The 20,972-nt window shown below is 45.9% G+C and overlaps 1 protein-coding gene across 1 annotated transcript in view; it reads left to right on the forward strand.

Moving 5' to 3' along the window:
- The first annotated feature begins 6,119 nt into the window (after positions 1–6,119).
- The window catches only part of ITIH5 (inter-alpha-trypsin inhibitor heavy chain 5), a 43,988-nt gene continuing 29,135 nt past the window's right edge, over positions 6,120–20,972 (forward strand). Inside the window, exons 1-5 of the mRNA XM_048300998.1 lie at positions 6,120–6,669; positions 10,123–10,167; positions 14,173–14,336; positions 15,083–15,190; positions 15,716–15,966. Of these exons, the coding sequence (XP_048156955.1) occupies positions 6,301–6,669; positions 10,123–10,167; positions 14,173–14,336; positions 15,083–15,190; positions 15,716–15,966 (937 nt within the window). The 5' untranslated portion in view covers positions 6,120–6,300. The remainder of the gene's footprint in view (positions 6,670–10,122; positions 10,168–14,172; positions 14,337–15,082; positions 15,191–15,715; positions 15,967–20,972) is intronic.

The following is a 20,972-nucleotide window of genomic DNA, read 5'->3' on the forward strand; positions in this document are numbered from 1 at the left end:
TTATATCCCATTACAGTACATTACAGGACATTACATTTTCTTGTATATTATATTGTATTACATGATATTCACTATATAATACTAAAAATACTCTGCTATCTTCCCCTATGTTATGTTTCACTTTGATGTTTCAGTAAAAGATTTCTGTGGCACAAGTCCACTGTTACTCATCCTTTCCCCATCTTTTCCAGATTGTTTCTCAGTCTGATCCCTGAACTTACATCCAGAAGTTCACAAGGAATGCCAGCCTTTCAGCTCTCTGCCAGGTAAGAGAGGTGAGAAAAGTGATGTGTTTGGAGGAATGGAGTGTACAGGAGGAGAATAGAGAGGATGGGAGCAGGGTTTTTCAATAATCATGGAATCGTTTAGGTTGGAACAGACTTTCAAGGTCATCTAGTCCAACCATTAACCCAGCACTGCCAGGTGGTCCTCAAGTTCCACATCCATGTGTTTTTTGAATACTTCCAGGGATGATGATTCCACCACTGCCCTGAGCAGCCTGCTCCAGTGCTTAACACCACTTTTGGTGAAGAAATTTTCCCTAATGTACAACCTAGATCTCCCCTGGTGCAACTGGAGGCCATTTCCTCTCATCCTATTGCTGGTTACCCGGGAGCAGAGATTGACCCTCGCCTGGCTGCACCCTCCTGCCAGGGCTGTAGAGAGTGACAACTTCACCTCTGAGCCTCCTTTTCTCCAGGCTGAGCCCCCCCAGCTCCCTTATGGTGCTCCACACCCTTCCCCTGTTCTGTTCCCTTCTCTGGACATGCTCCAGCGCATAAATTTCCTTCTTGTAGTGAGGGGCCCAAAACTGAACGCAGCATTCAAGCTGTGGCCTCACCACTGACAGTTCAGGGGGATGGTCACTGCCCTGTCCTTCTGATTCCATTATTTGATACAATCTGGCAGTATTTAAGCTAATGACCTCATAGTTATCTTGGGAAAACCCTGCATAGGTGGGGTCACACCTACGGCTTTTCCAGGGCTGCAAGAGCAGCAGAACAGGGCAGCCAGTCTTTGCTGTGCTGATGGCACCTACTTTACTTGAATTTTGTGTATAAACTGATTTTTGTTCACACATGTGCCCCTAGTTCAGGGTGACAAGTCCTTTCTCAACAGAAACTTAAAGCTGTTCAGGAGTTATCTGTGCCCCTGGACCAGGAAGTGAATCACTGCTGCTCTGAAGAGATTAAAAAGTCCCTTTAGAACAAAAATCATTTTAAAAAACAAGTTTGTAACCCCTTATTTCAGTCCTCTCACAACCACTAATGTGGCTTAATTTTTTTTAAAAAAGTATCAAGATTGGGAAATTAGTGTGACCACTAGATGGCACAAACTGCTCAAATATACTGTTCAAAGGAGCCCCAAAAGCTAAAACCTCTCAAGAAGCTGCAGACAATATACGAGAGGAACAAGAGCTGAGGTTGCCCAGAGCCCTACCATCAGTTTAAGTGAACCTTCCCACAGTTTCATGAGGAGGACAGGATCTCATCAGGATGTTTTGTACTTTGTGTCCATTGTGCTGTTCCTTGAGTTGTCCTCTCATGGCTGGGATCCCTCTGGAAGGAAGTTTTCATGCTCTGTCCATCCTGAACCGCTTGGAATTAGTGCTGTGCAGAGCCTGTCCCTAGAAATAATTAAATTGTGTTAGTTTGGCTTCCACCCGGGGAGAAATGTCTCAATTTCTGTGTCTGATGACATAGCCAGCTTCCTCTTCTCATATTCAATTTCATATCTGGAAATTTCCAGTGATTCAGGTGAGAACAGGGTGTACCTGCAAGACAATAGACTTGGTGTGACTGCCCTGACATTAATCCCATCACCAGCAGCCATTCTGGGAAATGATATATAAACATGCAGCAGTCCCCCAGCCACAGTCAGACATGCCCAGCACCAAGGCCCTTTGGCAGAGACTTCAGGCGATATTCATCAGAATAATACCAGATTTGGGGGTTTTGAAATGCTCTGCTGGGCCATGGTGCACACAGCTAATGGCAACAGGGAGATCAGCAGCCACTGGGACCCCAGAAAACACCTTTCTACTCTTCTCTGCCTTCATGGAACCCTAGCAGGGGTGCTGCATCCAGCTTTGGAGTCCTCAACACGACAAAAATGTGGACCTGTTGGAGCAAGTCCAGAGGAGGTCACCAAGATGCTCTGAGGGCTGGAGTGCCTCTGTTATGGAGGCAGGCTGGGAGAGCTGGGGCAGCCTGGAGAAGAAAATGCTCTGGAGACGCCTTATTGCAGCCTTTAAGTACTTACAGGAAGCTTATAAAAAAGAGGGAGACTGACCTTTTGCCTGGGCATTTAGTGACAGGGCAAGGGGTAACAGTTTTAAACTAAAAGAGGAGAGGTTTGGATTAGATATTAGGAAGAAATCATTTATGCAGAGGGTGGTGAGGCACTGGAACAGGTTACCCAGAGAAGATGTGGATGCCCCATACCTGGAAGTGAGCAAGCCCAGGCTGGAGCAACCTGGTGGTATCCCTGCTTATGGCAGGGGGCTGGAACTAGATGGTCTTTACTGTCCCCTCCAACCCAAACCATTCTGTGATTCTTTCAGGAACACAGGCACCTCTCATTAGTGTCAGAACTGGGGACCAGCAGGTCCCATCCAGATGTTTCAGAGGAGATTGCTTAGATTAAGACATGAAGGAAGATATGGAATGCAATTCCCTGAAATTCATGGTAATTAATTTTACCTCTGGACATTTATCTATAACTACACCTGTGTAACCCTTTGGGACTCTTGCCAATTTCTTGATCCAATTGCTGGCTTTGAATGCCACTAAATGGTACAGTTTGTTGGTGCTTTGGATAGATTTAGCTGCTGGTTCAGACACTTCTGGTTGGGCATTTAACCCTGCATGAGGTCACCAAGGTGCCCATGTTTGTGTATTAACACAGAGAGACTCCTTGGTATGAGATGATCTCTTTCAGGTGAGATGTGTGTGAAAGCACAGCTGTTGGATCATGCCTCTCTCTCTCTGGCTTCTCTGCTCATGCTGGCTGCAGGCATGCCAGGAAATTGAATTTGCTGAGCCCCCATCCAAAGAACAGCTGCTCGTCTTGCTAAGTCTGCAAAAAATCAGCATCGAACACGTCTGATGTGAACACACCTGAGTAACTACTTGTCCTGGACTCCAGCAGCACCCCTGGAACAGTGCCTGCCATGTTCACACCCCAAACCAGGAGACTGTGTTCCAGGAGGGCAAAGAGGGGATAATGTGAACAATCAAGACCCCAGGCTCAATGTTCACTCAGCAAGCCTAACTGCATCCGAACCATGTTAAAACACACCTTGGTCTTACCCACGTGCTGTGTCCTTACGTGCCCTTGCTGAGGGGAGAATAAGCAGAACTGCTTTAGGAAGGGCAGTGCTTTTCCCAGCTCTCTCTCTCATGCCCATTGGTTATCCTGTACCTGTTTGAGGATCCTGTTTGGCCTTGAATATCCTCCTTTCACCAGGTGTGCTTAGGCTCAGCTTTATTGCAGCATCTTTGCAGAGTCTCCCTGTTCTGATACACCCTGGCCATCAGATCCTCACCTGGGCAGTGGGAGAAGCAGAGTGGCCAAATGCTGCAGCGGGTGAAATTTGGAGGGTATTCCAAACACCTCCTGACTGTGCAATGGTTATTTCAAACTTGTTGGGGAAGATGAAACAGGAAAGCCTTGGAAATATGATTGCCTGACAAAAGATTTTGGGAATATGAAAACTACAGGCAACATCGAAATGAAAGCCACTTTTGAAATACCAGGTCTTAGTTACTGAACAACTAGAAAACAATGGTATGGCCGACTGAAGTAATCCCCTCTTGATGGAACAATACCCTCTGCTTGCAAACAGGTCCAAGGGTCAGAGCAGACCCTACTAGCTCAGCAGAAGGGGTCCAAAGAGTAGTTTTTAGAAGTTAAGATGTAACACTCTATGGTAATATAAGAACTCTTATAGGCTGTATGTAAATGCTATAGGATTTGTATCTTGTATTAGATTGGTTAGTGACAATTAGAATATTCAGTACAGAAGATGATTTATTGCATTGTAACCAGGACTTCTATTCATTCTCATTCTCATTCTCATTCTCAATTCTCATTCTCAATTCTCTCTCTCTCTCTCTCTCACCCGTTCACTCTCTTGCTCTCTTGGGCCTGCTCAGAGCTGAGTCTACCAGCTCTGAGCAGTGCCCCAATACCCACGCCCTTTACAATAAACCGGCTGTGTCCCAAGACCTGCCTATAGAGATCTCTCGTCTCCATCCGTCACCGTCTATGTCCGGCCGTCCCGACTGGACCCCAGAACCCCCGTAACCTACACAAACTGGCAAACATCTCCCCTTCCTGACCAGAGACTGCTGCTACCCCTAGGGTTAGCAGGCTGCTTTTGACTTGCTTTTACAGAAGTGTCTTGATTCTCTTTAGGTTTTCCAGAACAGGAGGGAAATCATGCTATGTGTATTGGCTTAAATGACTGCTTTCAGCATTTCTAAGCATACACTGCAAGACTTTTACACATCTGAGTCCCCAGGGTAGTGAAACATAGACAGAGCAGGCTGAGACCATCCTCATGCCAGTAGTAAGGACACAAGAGGCTGCAGTCCTATTTCCAATGCTGCTTCCAGGCACTTCTCTGTCTGAGCTGGGTGAGACATGCAGGAGCTGAAACTAACTGGAAACAGATTAAAAATACTTAAAACCAATTTTTTTTTGGTGTGTCCTTAAACCAGACCTCAGCCTGAGCTACAGCTTTAAGTCTTCACTGATTCCCAAATGGATGGTTGAGACCTCTTCCACTGCACTTTGAAATGGTGAGGAGCTGAAGAAAATGCCTCAACTGTCTGCTGGCAGGGGTCAAATCAGTAGAGGAACCATTTGAAGTGTCTCTGGGGGCCTGAAGCCTCCTGTCCCAACCTCCCTCCAGCCTTCTGCCAGCATCTTCTCCATCCACATCAGTCTTTCATCATTCCCTGTGGTGCTGCCCAGTTCTGCAGCTCCCACTGAGGATGTGGCCACTACAGTGGCCTTTGTACCTACCAGTGGTCCCAGCAGGAAAAGGACTGGACAGGTTTTTGATTCCTTCCCTCCTGCTGGCAATGTCAGCAGAGGCTCGTGTGTGAACATGGTGTCACCTCAGCCTAAATTTGAGCCATCAATTTGCTAACAAGGAGCTCCAAAGGTGCTGACCATGACCTTCTCTTCGCTCCATCTCCAGCTGCCCTCTTCCCTTCTGAAAGGGGAGCATCTCAAAAACACATGTGAGATTTGGAGGACACAAAGCTTCAGCAATGCCAGCGAGAGGCATTGAGCCACTCACTGGACTGTTACTGCCATGGATGGGAGATGAACCACAACAGCTCCAATCCCTGGTGACCCAGAGCTGGAAAGGAAAAAGAAAATACAGTGGTTTGAATCATGTCAGGTTTGTGCGTGCAGCAGAGATCATCTGCCAAAACAAAACAAACCAAAACACTCCCCCCCAAAAAACCCACAAAAACAACAACATAAAAAAACAACAAAAAAGAAAACCACCCAAAACCCAACCAAAAAACCAAAACAAACAAAAAAGAGGAAGTTTGGGTCTACTAGATTTGAGAAGTTACTGCTGGCATAGAAAAACAAAGTAGCAAATACGCCTGATTTGGGGTGAGGTGAGCGCTGCAGATACAGTTCCCGAATGCCTGGGGGTGAGACCTGCTGGGTCGGTGCCAGCTGGCAGTGCCATGCCCCCAGGAACATTCCTGGCAGCTGCCAGGAGGAATCCAGCCTGTCCCACGAGCGTCCACCTTTGCCCGGGGCTGGTCTGGCAGGAGAGACCTCTGCCTCTGGGAAGGGGAGGGAAGAGCAGGAGGTCACCCCAGCTTTGTCCAGCTGAGAAGCACAGTCTGGATGGCAGGAGGGGGGTGGAATTACGTGTCTTGGCCACCTTTTCGGTCGGGGCAGCTGCCAAGGTGAGGGTGAGGAGGGAGCCCTGCCCTGCCCTGCCCTGGGGGCACCTTTCCTAGACCAGCCAGGGCTCTCCAGATGGAGAGTAAGAGAAGCTTTCCCCTCACAGAGGGTGGAACCAGAGGGTTTTACCACCCCTTGGGAAAGCCCCAACCTTGAAGCACCTCCTGGGCTCCCTAAGGGCGTGGGAAGGAGACACTGGATACCATCCTGCCCCTTCCTCAGCACCCAGCCAGGCGTAGGAAATGTCCCCTCAGCAATCCCCTCGCTGAGAGGGGCCGTAGGTGCCGAAACGACAAGTGGCAGCACCTCGGGGTCCCCCAGCATCGCCCCTCTCCTGCGGGAGACAAGAGGGGGCTGATGAAGAGCGCGGAGTCCAGAGGGGCACGGCGGCGGCTCCTGCTGAAGGATGCGAACCCTGCAAGGATTCCCTGCAGCACGGGAGGCCGCCCTGCGTGGAAAAGGGGCCGGTCCCGAGCTGGGAAGGAGGAGGAGGAGAGGGTGGGTCGCCGTGTCTCCTGTCAGGCTCCCGCAGCCGGGCCGGCAGCGCAGGCGGCAGCGGGGCTCTGCTCTCACCGCGGGGCAGGAGCCCCGGCGCTCCTCTCCACCATGATCCTCTGGCTGTGCCTCTGCTGGGGCTTCTCCCCCTCGGCGGGACAGCCCGACTCGGAGCTGATGGCCAGGTACCTGGAGGAGCAGCTGCTGGCGGACTACAGCATCGTGGAGCAGGTAGGTTTCAAGGCGGTGGTTGTTCGGGAGCAGCAGGTGGACGCGGCTGGCTTATCCCCTCTCCACCAGCAGTGTTGACATGCGGGGCAGTCTGATAAAAATGCGTTTATTCCACCTGTCCCTGCAGCTCAGCTCCGTGGGAGGTGCTACGACCAGCACGGAGTTGTGCTGGAGGTGCTAAGCCAGGAGATGACCCTCCCGTGGTGGTGCTGCTGCCCCGGGACGGGTTCGGTCTGACATCCATCCCCACGGCTGTGCTAACGAGGCATTTCACAGGGACAAGGGAGTTAACGCAGTGCCCTGGCCACACTCCAGTCTGAGTAATTCCGAGTATTTCAAGCTCCGGGGAAAGTTTTTTCTGCCTATGGTCTTACTGTAGTTGATTTTTTAACTCGTGCTGGATGAAACAAACCACACGAATTTCAGCTTCTAAAGCGCTTCTTGACAGTGAAAGAAAAAATATATTCTACAAGTGGGGCCTGTTATGTTGTGTTATTGTGTGGCTTAGATTTTCTGAGGAAATGGGTTTGAAAGAGCAATGAACTTTTTGCAAGAGTTTCGCTGGTAGCTTGGGAGGCTGTGATCCATTTAAAGTGGGAAGTGTCCCTGCCCATGGCAGAGGGTTTGGAACTAGATGATCTTTAAGGTTCCTTCCAATCCAAACCACTCTGATTCTATAAAAGCCTGAGCTTCAGGTCTGTGCTCACATCTCTCAGGTCCATAACAGATACCGTATGTGACTTTGGGTCACTTAGGCCATCAGTCATTTATCCAAATTTCATCAGATCTGAGAGGCTCTATGGTATCTGAGACACCCATGTGGGCCTGACAGATACAGCACAGGAACTATGGAATACCTGTGCCTTGCTGGAGGTCAGGTGGGATAACCCAGTGTGTCTAAAATGTCAGTATTTGACTGTATTTGTCATCTTCTGCCATGCAGTAGGGTGGAAAGAATGAGATACTTCATGTGTATCTGTACCCATTGCACCTAGAATAGGAAGAATCTCTCCAGAGGCATCCATATCTTTCCCCTCTCAGGAAACAACTTTGTTGTCAACCCTGTTTACCATGAATGCATATTCCTTTCTGTGGAATTCAGCCAAAACCCAACACTGTTGTACAAACCCACCTGTCTAAGTGGGAGAGAATATCTCCACCACTGCCGGTGGTATCTGGGATCACTCACCTGCTTTAGGGGGAAAATCAGTTGCAAAGCTCAGAGAACTGGGTCACAGTGCTGAAATAACCTGGCTGATGTCGCTTGAGGCAAATGAGGGTGTTTTCACAGGAGCTGTGTTGCTGGCAGGTCAGTGGCAGCAGCTGCTTCCACCAGAAAAGCAATGATGTGTAAATAGGTGTGGTGACCTGGTGCCCTGGGACAGCCAGCTCTAGAAGAGGACATCTGTCTGTCCTCACTGAACACCTGAGCCAGGCTGAGAACAGGCAGGTGCTCCCCTACATCGAGACACTGCATTAGAAACAAATCCACAGCACAGCTTATATCCCACACACCATGCTAGGACTAACAGATGGCAATAAGTTATGGGGTCACGACTAGCAATTATCTGGCTTTAATGAGTGTGTTGGAAGGCTTTAAAGCTAAAGGTTGATGGTAATTTGGAAATGGTTCCGTTAGATGATGCCAATGAAGCTGCCTGATTAGAACAGTCCAAGGGACTGATCACAAACCCTGCAGCAGTGCTTTGGCAGTAGTCCTAGAAAACAGGATACTGCTATCTGGTGATTCTTAGCTCTTCACTGATGTACACTGGGTATCCCCAAGACTTTAGAAGATGGTTCTTGAGGGAGCCAAGTCACACAGAGCCTTCTTATGCAATTAAGCAAGCAAACAAAATGGGTTTGTGGTGGGGAAAGATAAAGCCAGGAACCAAGTTTCCAGTTTCACTGATCCGTCTTTAAAAACCTCTGTGACCATTCCATACAGAACAACAGGTGGATTTGTTCCAAAAGGCAAACCTTCAGTACAAAAATACTGAGGGGGTATTGATCTCTCATCCCTGCCTCTGCTCCAAGCAGGACCAACTTCACAGACATTTATCTGTCTTGTCCTGAAGACCCTGCAGTGATGCAGACTCTGGAGCCCCTCACAGCAGGCTCCTGAGGGGCTTTATTTGTCTGAGATAACAGACCCAGACAGAAAGTTTCTTCCAAAACTTAAGATGCAAACAATTCCTCTCCTCTCCTCTCCTCTCCTCTCCTCTCCTCTCCTCTCCTCTCCTCTCCTCTCCTCTCCTCTCCTCTCCTCTCCTCTCCTCTCCTCTCCTCTCCTCTCCTCTCCTCTCCTCTCCTCTCCTCTCCTCTCCTCTCTTCTCCTCTCCTCTCCTCTCCTCTCCTCTCCTCTCCTCTCCTCTCCTCTCCTCTCCTCTCCTCTCCATTGAGAATTTCCTAAGGGACCTGTTTTCCCTTGGTTCTAATTTTATGAGATGCTGGCTAAAATAATGCAGAAGGAAATAGCAAAGATTCTCATGGATGAAGCTTTAATTTCCCCATTGAGCATTCCTGAGTTTTTCAATGCATGATATAAACAGACATAAAATCATCTCTTTGGCAAGGGCTGCTGCTATTTCAGTGAAAATCAACAGAAAGGGCAATTCAGGTAAAAAAATATTGTTGCATTCTTCTGCTCTCTGGGGTTCCACTGACATTTTAAGATGGCATTTGGCTTCCCTCACTGACAAAAGACTTGCTCTGGGGAGGGACTTGATTTGGAGAAGTTGTTGAGCTGAGTCTCACACCATGTGAGGAGAAGTCAGAGGAGTTGATGAGAAGGGTGATACAGTGGGCTATTGCACTGTCATAGGTGAAGCACTTTGCTTCATAATAAGTCTGTGGCTGAACTTAAATATTTTTATTCCCTCTTTGCACATGACTAGTGCTTTTCTGTCTCTGAACAATAAATACACAGTACCTGTGGAGAGTATTTAGGCAACAGATCTGTTCTTGAGCTAATATTTATCCAGCTGAAGCTGTAACTTTAATTTAAATTAATTATAGAAGCATAGAATGATTTGATTTGGAGGGAACCTTAAAGATCATCCAGTTCTGAACCCTTGCCATGGGCAGGGACATCTTCCACTAGTCCAGGTTGCTCCAAACTTCATCCAGCCTGGCCTTCAATATTTCCAGGGATGATTTTAGCATCCAGGGCCGGGGCTAAAGGCTGAGCTTCCTGCCATCATATAGAGGGTTCCTTGCCAAGCACCATTTGCAATACACCCAGCACCTCCTTGCCTGAGACAGCCACACTGCAGTGCTGAGCTTTGATCAGTGGGTCTGTTAATGTAGAAGAGACTCGGGTCTATTTTAACTAGAGGAGCATTTGAACCTGGCCATGGGTGATCAGTCACACAGCCCTGTGTCTGGGATTAAACCAGTGACATGTCTGCTGTAAGATGAGTAGGCTCCACTAACTCCCTTAACTCTTTGCAGGTTGCTCGCCGTGTCCCAAGACAGGCCAAGTTCCTGCAGAGGCTGGTATGTATCACACCCTGCCTTTATTTTACCTCACAGGAACTGCACTTTCCCTGCATGTATGTGTGTGTGTGTGTGTGTGTGTGTGAATCCCTGTGCCCAGGAATGAACTATGTGATGGTAAAATGAGATTCTGGGTAACAACAACTACAAAAAATCTTCATTTTGATCAATGCAACAGGTGCAGGTTCTTCTAATACTTCCCAACCCATCTTCTCAAGCCCAGATTTGGAACAGGAACTCTTAATGTTGCAAACCTTAACCACTCAGTGAACATTAGCCTGATGAAATCTCATTGAATTTGAAGAGAAAGGGAGATTTTGCTTTGAAATTTGAAGATCTGTAGTTCTCTGACAAAATCTACTGCAGAAAGGAAGAAAACAAGGAAGCCAATATCCTTCTTTCAGCACGGAAGTCCAAGATTTAGATGTAGAGAGGCAGCCAGTGGAATTGCTGTTCATGGCCAGTTATTTTTCCTGGCTTTTCTGGGGACTTCCCAGTAGAGAACTGGTGGAACTCATTTCACACACTGAGCAGCCATCACCTTAACAGTTTCTGGTTCCTTCATCTTTGACAGATTGGAATCAGCAGCCTAGAGAGAAACTCTCAGGCTTATTACCAGTTTATTACTTCTAATCTGAGAGACAGTCAATTTGTTTTGATGAAAGCAACTGATAAAGGCAAAAATACGGAATGGATTTCATTTATATTCAGCTCTTTTTCTGTCTTTCCAAATATTTCATGTAAACAAGCATAAAATAATTTGTTTGGCAAGAAAATTTCAGCTGCCAGTTTATCATCATAACCAGGACACCTCCACAAAGCATCCAGCCAACCTGCCTCATAGCAGTGTGCTAATCTGCTGCCTTGGCATTCCCTCACTTAATTTTTAATAGGGATGATAAATCACAGTGATAATAACATTAAACAAATGGTTTGTTTTGCTTTTTTTTTTTTTCCTTTGAGCTGCCTCTCATCTTCCGAAGGCCTTAATAAAAAGTGCAGAAAACTAACAGGCGTTTGTGCAGCTGTAAGTCAGAGCACCAGGCACTGATGGATTGTGCAAGAGCTCCAGGGAATGCAGCACAGGAATCACAGGCTGGAACTCAGGCTGCCCGCCCAGCCTGACTGAGCAACCTCTTTGGAAAAACAGCCTGTGCCCACACCATTTATATCTTCTATATACAGGGAATAGCAGATCCCTTCCAGGGTTAGGAAGATGAACCAATTCATTCATCCTCAGCTGTATGTGATGCCCTTATTCAGTGTTTGATTTCTCCAACACAAACTCACATCCACCAGGAAGACAGAGGGGTGTTGAATGTCTTTTTTTGTTGTGTTTTTTTGCCATTCCGCAGATTTTAATGATATCAGAACTGGAGCTTGCTCAGTGGGATCGAGATATTTGCCCCATCCCTGGAAGTGTCCAAGGCCAGGTTGGACAGGCCTTGGAGCAACCTGGTCTAGTGGAAGGTGTCCCTGCCCATGTTGGGGGGTTGGAACTGGATGATCTTTAAGGTCCCTTCCAACCCAAACCATTCTGTGATTCTGTAACAGCGGTCAGCTGAAGCCAGCAAAGAGTGGATTTAGCAAAAAACACCCTAAGTGATGTGTTTTTTCATATAAAATATCATTAAGCTGTGGAACTCCTTGCTATAAGATGTTGCAGATGCTAAAATTTACATGGATTCAAAAAGCAGCTGTGTAAAATAATAGAAGAAAAATCCACAGAATACAAATATACCACCAAAATACACCCTGGACTTGGGATTTCCTTCAGCCACAAATTACTGAAAACGGAGAGAATATTTCTGGGTTGGACTGATTTGACACTCTTCTCTAAGCATGTGCTGTTGGTCTCTGACAGGGACAGGCTACAGGTTGCCTACCAGGGTTAGAACTGCTTTTTTCTCACCCAACACCCCCATTCTCACGTTGTTGTCATAACAAGGGCAAGTTTGTGTTCTCTGTCACATTCGAAAGACTTTCTGAGTTCCTGTGAATCCATCAGTGCATTCACAGTGTCAGACAGGTCACTGCAGAGCCACTTATATCTAAAGTAAAAGGCAAAGGGCTTGATCTTCTTTTGCTGAAGATCTCTCAGCTGCACATGAACCCACAGTTTATGATGAACTGCAGCACATGGGGTGAATGCAGAAGGTCTGAAGCCAGAGAATTTGCTGTAGTTTCTGATTCTTTCTGTAACTTCTGTTATTAAATAATCTGTGTACCTTGCTATGCCACAGGCAATTAGTGGCATGGAAGACTGAATGAACCATCAGCTCATTATAACTGAAAACATTCCTACAACCCTACTTTCAATCAAAACTACCCATCCTTTCCTCCTTCAGGATAACGAGACTGGAAAGCCATGCTTATGTATCGGAACAGCAGGATCTAGTTCTAATTAAAAGCAGTTAATTAAGCAGTGGTCTAAGGGCAGGGCATTAGATCTGTACAGGGGTGTTCTAGTCTAGATCCACAGATCCATTGCACTGATCTGCCTAAAATCAATGAGGTGAATCCTACCCTGGAAGTTCTCATCTCTTGCCATTGTGCTCCATGTGAGCTGAGCAGCGTCCTGGACACAGGACACATAAATAGATATCTATCATGATTAGGTTAATCTGAGACACATTATCAGTCTTTCCAAGCCTTGAAAGTGTAGGCAGGCAGGGCTTTATGCCAAGTCTGTTAGTAAATCTGTGTTTCCAGTGGATCTTCATTCTTCCACTTGCCTGGAATTCACTAACCCAGCAGCTTGGTTAGTTGGATGCTCAGTTACTTCTGATGCCATCAGCTACTGCAGAAATATTCTTGTTTCATACTGAGACAAACACTTGCTCCCTTTCTTAAGCCATTTGCCAAAATTATTTTTGTTCTGAAAGAAAGCCTGGACATGCAGCTGAAGAGCCTTTTCTTGTCCTCACAACTCTTACGTGACTGTGAGTTTTTATCAACCTCAATAGGAAGAGCCTCACTGTATTTGGCTCAGTGAGATTGCTCTGTATTTACAGTGTATTTTACCCTTTATCTCCCTTCTGGTTTTGAAGGTTTGGTCTTTGATTGTGTAAGTCAATGTACAGATTTTTTGTTCAAGGGCTGCTTACAGTTAAGTACACTGACATATTCCAGGAAGAAAACATTTGAGCTCCATGGAGATGTTGCTGTCAGAAAACACATTAGTCTGGAGAAATGCTCCAGCTCAGGACTTGTGCATGAAAACACATTCCCAAGAAGCAGAAATTGGCTTTCAGCTTCCATTGCTACATCATGTGTCATTCACTGCTGTCTCTGCTGCTTCTCTGCTGGAAGGAGTCCAGTTTGGGCTAAAAAGCTTAAAATATTTTGCTTGAGATGTCACAGTGTCAGTGTTTTTTATTAAGTCTCTTCATCCATTGGTGCAGACTTCCAGGATGGATTCTCAGCAGAGGAGGACTCAGTTGACTCCATTGACAGCAGTTTCTCTGTTTACATAACTTATGGATCTGACTGGATGAATTTGAAGGTGCTGCTTCATACATGGTGATGTCAGTCTTTCAAGAAGTTTTCCATCTGCTCTTGTGCACAGTGCACAGGGCAGGGTCTGTGACACAGTTCTGGACCCCATGGGGACATATTTTGGGCTTCTCTTCCCAGGCCACAAGGGAATAATCCTGATCCTCTCACACAGTCAGAGTTGAAGGCTTCAGTTTAGGACACAGATGGATTTTGTCAGGGTGTTTCACAACTTAAACGTTGGCATAAGCAGAGCTCTCAGACCCTTCCCAAGCTCTGCTGAATGTCTGTGGCCTCTGTGCATGAACAAAGGCAGTACCACATTCCTGATTTACTGTTCACATCTCACCTCTAATTTTGAGGACAAGCCCACTTGCCTGTGGTTGTCAGGAGGTCTAATACTCATCAGGTGGGAGTTTGCTAGTACATATTAAATATTAAATCCATTGAAACGGTGAAGGGGTGAGTTACCCAGCTGTCTGTTTAGAGGTGACCTTTTGATTCCTACAGGAAACCAGGCCTCGGATGTCTGAGTTCCATGTGAGATCCACGATCATTTCCCGCTACGCTTTCACCACCGTGTCCTGCACCATGGTGAACAGCGGCTCTGAGGCACGGGAAGCGGTGTTTGAGATGCAGATCCCAGCTGCAGCTTTCATCTCCAACTTTACCATGTAAGTAAGTAATGCACAGAGCAAGTCTGTGGATGCCAGGGTACTAAACTCAAATCCTCAATGTAAACAGGGAGGGAAACTATTCTGTTTTCCATCTGAGTGCATTTTAACCACTTCCTTGTCCTCCTTTCTCTGATTTGAATGAGAAAACTCTCTTCAAGACCTCAAAAACCTTTCCAGAGAAAGTTTCAGCAAAACTAGCACATGTATTTATCTCGCCTGACTGATTGTAATGCCTAAGAATCTTCTTGTTCTTCCATGTTCTCCACGTTGCCAATGGAACAGAAGTCAACTCCAACCAGCAGATAGGTTCAGTGGCTGCTGGAGGTGTGAATGATAAACCAAATAGAGAGAAACCTCATAGTGAAATGACTAATAAACTTTTGGTCTGAAACATATTTGGTTTGATCATGCTCAGATCCTCTCTACAGGCAGATATTGGGGCCACAGCTTCAGACTTGACCAAAGGGGATAGGGGGCCCAGTCTTTAAGAAATACAAATACTTCCATTTAGAGTGAATAGGAGGAATAACAGACTTTTGCCTTTGTACTGGGCTGGTATGTCCAGCCAGGGAACTTCTGAGTTGGCTTCTGTCCCAGACACTTGGGTGGACTCAGGAGAGTGACACCAGCAGCACTCTGAGATTCTTCTCACATCACCGTCTGTGAACTCACCTGCAGCAAATGTACATCTGTCACTGTACTTGGGTGCAGAGTGACCATGCTGACATCTCTGATCTCTCCAGGAGCATTGGCAACAAGACTTACTATGGAGAGGTCACAGGGAAAGAAAAGAAAAATAGCAGCGATGCCAAAGAAAGGCACAAGAAACCTCCGAGCCCCACAGAGGGAAGGTGAGTGTTGTGCATTTGGCTGTGTTCTGGGAAGGGATGCACTTTCCTTCCACCTTTATCTTGGCTGCCTTGGCATGCCCATCCATGGATTTACAGGCAGGAGCAGCTAAACTGAGTGTTATCTGCACTGTCTGGTGTCATTCCTATACTTCAAGCCATGTAAAATTGCGTGTGGCCTTTTCTAACCCTGCCACACAACTTGTTAAATTCCAAGATGCTCCAGGATATACTACTAGGGGAAAGAATTCTTGTTACTTCCTGAATAATAGAAAGGAAATTTAAGATCCTGTCATGGACAGAGTCATCCACTTCACTCAAGAGGGGAGCAACAATATACTTTATTTATATAAAGTAGTAAATCAACAAAGTTCAATGGTAAATGCAACCGGGGTTCAACAAGAATTGATGGGAAGGTTCACTTGATTATTTATAGGTAACAGGGTAGGCAAAACCATCAGTGGGAGGTGAAGGAGGTGATGTGTGATGTGTATGGAGTGTGAAAGCATCTTTGGATTTCCCTTCCAGGGAGAACGGCTATGAGACCTTCAAGGCCTCTGTCTTCATTCCTCGCAAGATGCAGGCCAGGTTCATGCTGCACTATGAAGAACTTCTGCAAAGGCGACTGGGGAAGTACGAATACACCGTCAGCATCCGGCCCCAGCAGCTGGTGGGGAGGCTACGAGTGGAGGTGAACATCCTGGAGAACTCAGGAATAGTGTCCCTGGAGGTGCCTCCCCTTCGAAACAGCAAGCAGAAAGGCAGTGGGAAAGCTGAAGGTAAGGAGTGATTTTATGACTTGTGATTCTCTTGTGGGGCCTTGATCACTCCTCAAGAAGTGGCCTGGCAGTGTTAGATCTGTTTTCTCTGGATGACTGTGTCTGTGTGGTATCTGTGCACGAGCCTGTGAGCACTTTGAAGCTTCATGAATACAGGGCTGATCCCATTCATCTCAGTAACAGGCCTTTCTTTTTTGCTATTGTCTTTAAGAGCTTTGAACTGGGCCTTCAGGCCTTGTGCTCAGCTCTGGAGCAGGCTCTTCCCTGGCTTCCACATCTCCTGGGAACTGTTTATTTTAAGTGAATTGTTTTTTCCATCCATCCATGCCAAGGCAGATAGGAAATCCTGCACTTCAGAACATGGGAAATTCCAAGAGGAAAATCCATGTTTTGCTAAAGTACTAAGTGCTATCTGAGCATCTGCTCTTACCTCCAACTGTCCTCGCTTGCTGTTCAGACAGTGTAAAGGTAATTTTTTCTGGTGTAAACCAACAGTGAGGGGCTCGGGACACTGTGATTGCAGCATGTTGTCAAAAAACTCCAAAAAAGAAGGATGGAAGGAGGACATAGAGTCCTTTGGGACTTGACCCTCAGTCACTCCAAGCAATACAGTGCCGGCAAAATCAGTGGAGCTGTTCATGTCTGCCACAGAAAGATCCTAAAGCACATGAACTGGAGTTAAACTGATTGCTCAGTGGGATCCTACTGATTTCATCCAAATCACAGTGAGATCAAGGCTCTCAGTGACTTGGACTATCTTCAGGTCAAGCCTCATTAGCCTCTGTGTCGTACATCCACGTGCCGTGAGATAAATGTGCTCTGCTCCTCATCAGGAGAGGCAGGAAGCCTTTTTTACCTATCAGGGAGTATCAGAGTGCATTGTTAGCCTATGGTTTCCTGCAAGACTTCTGGCATTGATCAAGGCTAGAGACAGACTAAGCAGAGCAGACACACTGTTGGTCCAGGGCAGTATGGAAATTCCTACATGTAAATGACATACAGGGAAAACTCATGAAACTCACTATCCAAATGGCAATCTGGGAGCACTGACGTTCTTGGCATCATGCTTCAGATTTCAAAGAGTTCATATAAAAATGGGCCTGGGCTGTAGGATTCCATAATCCTCCCTAGCCAGTAAAATGTATATAAAATAGGGGTCCCATTGCAGGATGGGTAATGCAACTGAAGCTCAGATTCCCTGTGCTTTATCTGTGTTCAGAATTCAGTTACAGACCTTTTCTGTCTGGAATCATCCCATGTGGTTGTCCGCTATATTCCAGCTGTCATCTCTCAAGCTGTATCCAAAAACAAGCCATCAGAGCCATTAGCTCCTCCCTGAGAAGCCTTCCTGCTCATATGACACCCGAAGACCCAAGAGTGTGGGATCTGCACATCCAGTGAGACCTCAAGGGGAGGCTGTGGGTTTTTAAGTGAGACAGGTGAATTGTGAATCTCACATTTAAAGAGGGGCTGCTTGGCAGACAGTCTGTAAACTGGGAGTAAACCAGGAAAAAGTGTCTCTCTTAGATTCTCATGGCTTAAAATTCTTCAGTACCATTTGGCTGGGAGAGCATGGAAGCGAAGCATACCAGACCAGGTGCTGCAATACTGTGTTACCTGTGGTACCCAATTTAGGGGTTGTGACTTAAAAAATTATGACATTCGAAACAGAGGCCTGAACATTGGAAAATGGTACTGCCTGACCAGTTTGAGTTTGAATATGTCATGAAAATCCTTTTCCTCCATTTCCTGTGTTTAAGAAGATGTCTATAGTGTCTCACAGTTAATGATAAAATATGAGATTTTTATAAGTATTAATAAATTGCTTGAGAGTATGGAATGAAAAACATTCCATGCCATCAAGCCTCAGCAAACAAGGGCAACCCAGGTACTTGTTAATAGATCCTTTGGGGCAGATTAGAGTGAAATGACAATGAATGATCAGTGTTTGTTAATACACATGTAGGGTTTATTTTAGAACAACTTGATTGCACAGGAAAACAGATATGTTTTGGTTCTTATTATCTCTAGTAATATGACAAGATAAAACCATAAAAATATCACTTAAGAGAATGTATAAGAGTAGAAAGATCTCACCACCTGAAAGACTTGTGACAAGACTTGGTTGTTGTAATTTCAGTGTCTGATGGTCACAGGCCAGATCCATCAAATGGTGAGAGAAGACATAGAGAAATCTATTGGGTTTATATTCACTCAGGTTCAGGTGGGAATGCCCAGGTACCTCCCCCATGGCAAGGAGCTTGAAATGGTTGTTGGAATGTTGTGGGTCATGGGGCACTTTGGGAGTCTTTGACAACTTCTAAGAAGATACAGCTGCCTATTAAATTAGCGTTGTTGAGTCAATTACGGCCTATTATGGCCGATTAGCAGAGTGAACACCTTCAGGCTCTGTGTGGATGTCCTGGCACTGCCCGGGCACGGGAGTTATCACAGCTGAGTTCACTTGATAAGGACAAAGAGACCAAGTTCCCTCCTCCCAGGGTTTGCCTCTTTCCTTATCTGGTCCAACACCAGCTGCAGCCTGAGCTGGGCTGTGCTCACCCCTAGGCGGGTGCTTTGCACCTCGGCAGCTTCCCCTGAATGTTTGAGCCACCAGCATCCCAGTGTCTCTTCCAGTGTCTTGTGGATACGTTCTTCTCCTGGCTCTTAGAGAGTTCTGCATGCATCCTCTCTGAGTATGGAGCAGAAACAATGTGATGACAGGTCTTTCCAGGATATTTCCTTTGACAATAACTCCTGTGCACATGGCTCCATCTGGGAGTTGTATTTTTCCCAAAGGAAGGTATTAGGCAAGTGAGTTTTGGAAAACAATCTTTTGACATGTGCAGGCGCTGTCCTCTGTCGCATGCAAACCCCAAAACAGGAGGCATTGAGGCCAATGATCCTGACATCCTCTGGTGACCTCAGAACAGAGCCACTTTCTGAATGATGTCCTGGATGCTGTCCTCATCCTGTTCCTCCAGTGTAGCTGTGTGAGAACTAGCCATGGGCTTGAGCAGGAGGCACTAGGCTGCTTGAGGATGACTGTTTCGTTCTGAAGTCAAAGGTCTCGGAAAGCTTTTTATTTCTTATAACAGCTGTCTGGAAGTTTCCACATGTTAGTGGTGGATGAACTCTGCATTTGAGCTCTAATTCTGACTCTGCCAGACTCCAAAATAATTTAGGTTTAACCGTTCGTCTGTGAGGATGATAATTTTGTATGGAAAATGCTTTTTCCTGTTCTGTTTACTTCTTCAGCTGAATTTAGTGGAAAGATTGTCTGAAGGCTCTACTAACTCTCTCAGTGTGAGCACAAACCAGCCCAAGCATTTGGAGCTCATCCATGCTCTGGACTCTGAAACATCTCATAGATTTTTCTTTCTCTGTCACTTGTTTAAAAAGAACAAGGCCAATAAACAGAGGAGAATAACTGTGATCCAGATATCAAATGCTGCTTAAAAAAGAAACCTGGAGGAAGGCATAGGAACTGTGTTTAAGAATATAAAAGGCTGCTGCAAGGAGGAAAAGGATCCTGTGCCTTCTGTGTCAATAGCTGAAAGAACAAGAAGCCATGGGTTTATAATCCACAAGTTAAAATGTAAATTAGACATTGAAAACATCTAACAGTGAAAAAAGTGAAGCTCTGGAAAGGACTGGCAAGTGCAGGCACCGAGTTTCCATTCCTGGAGGTCTGGAGTGTTTCCTGATTGTATCAAAATCTAAGTAGGAAGGGATTTGGTCTGGGAACATGGGATGAATTAGATAAATTACCTTCCAGATCTGATTTTTGTTATTCTAGAAAAAGAATAAGGCTTTTCGGACCTTTTCTCTCAGACCATTTTTTGGTTTTTAACTTCTGTCCCAGAGATGGAGATGAGTGGCTATGAAGAGGGTGGGAGAGATTCCTCAGCAATTCTTATTTACAATGGCTATGTGAGACAGCCTTGGAAACTTCCTCTCCAGAGATCCCTAGAGTACTGTTTGTGTTACAAGGGATGACACTTATCACCTCCGGAGAGTGTTTAGAGAAGCAACAGAGGGAGGCAGTGTGATCCACATCACCTAGATTCCACGTTGCTTTAAAAAACAGATGACGTGTGATTATGCTCATTTACCAGGTGGGGAAATAAGGCATGGAGTTGCTACCTAAATCAGCTGATTTCCAGCGATCCATGGAAATGTTAAGACTGGAGCTCATGCTGTTGTGGTGCAGGATCTTGTCCTCACCCATCACTGTGTTTATGGCAGAGAAACATGGAAGTGCTGCCTAAAGGCCACGGACATGGACGTGCAGGAGGAATAAGGAGGGAGCTTCTGTTTCCAGCATGGGACAGATTCTCACTGACCCCTGTGTGACATGAGAGCCTAACCCACAGCAGGCTTTCCTTTCAGCATTTAAGGAGAAGTAACGTGAAGCCCTCAGATCAGAAAATATAAATGAACTTTAAAGCCATTTCTATGTATTCTAGGCATTTCCCACACACTGGTAGTTAAATGGGATTTCTGGAAGCAATAGAAGACAGATGGAAAAATCAAGAAGGCAAATACAAGCAAATCTGATGCATTATGTATTAAAAACATATTGCATCTGTTGATTCATCAGATCAAAGGGCAGCTATAAAAATAAAAACAGATCAAGACTGAGGTAAAATCTTATAGTGATGTTGATTTATAACTTACCTTTGCCAGGAGGAATCTGAACTGTACACGGATTTTAGAAAAAATGTCAGAGCTCTGGGTTATCATTTTATAATCCCCCTCTAAGATCCAACACTAGTGTCCTTATGTGATTTCAGTGTATTGGCTGGGACCTCCCCTTCTGTTTCCATCAGGATGAATGGACTGGAGCTGGCACAGCATGACAAGCTGTGGTGCAGAGTCAGTTCTTGATTTTACTGAAATTGAGTGGTGTCTGTCACTCAGTCTCCTTGGACAAGGCTTTTGCTGAGGACTTTTTTTCACATTCCAGCTGCTCTAACTATAATTTGCTTGTGTAAAAGTTGGGC

This window comes from Corvus hawaiiensis, chromosome 4 (genome assembly GCF_020740725.1).
Source record: "Corvus hawaiiensis isolate bCorHaw1 chromosome 4, bCorHaw1.pri.cur, whole genome shotgun sequence".
Lineage (NCBI taxonomy): Eukaryota > Metazoa > Chordata > Aves > Passeriformes > Corvidae > Corvus > Corvus hawaiiensis.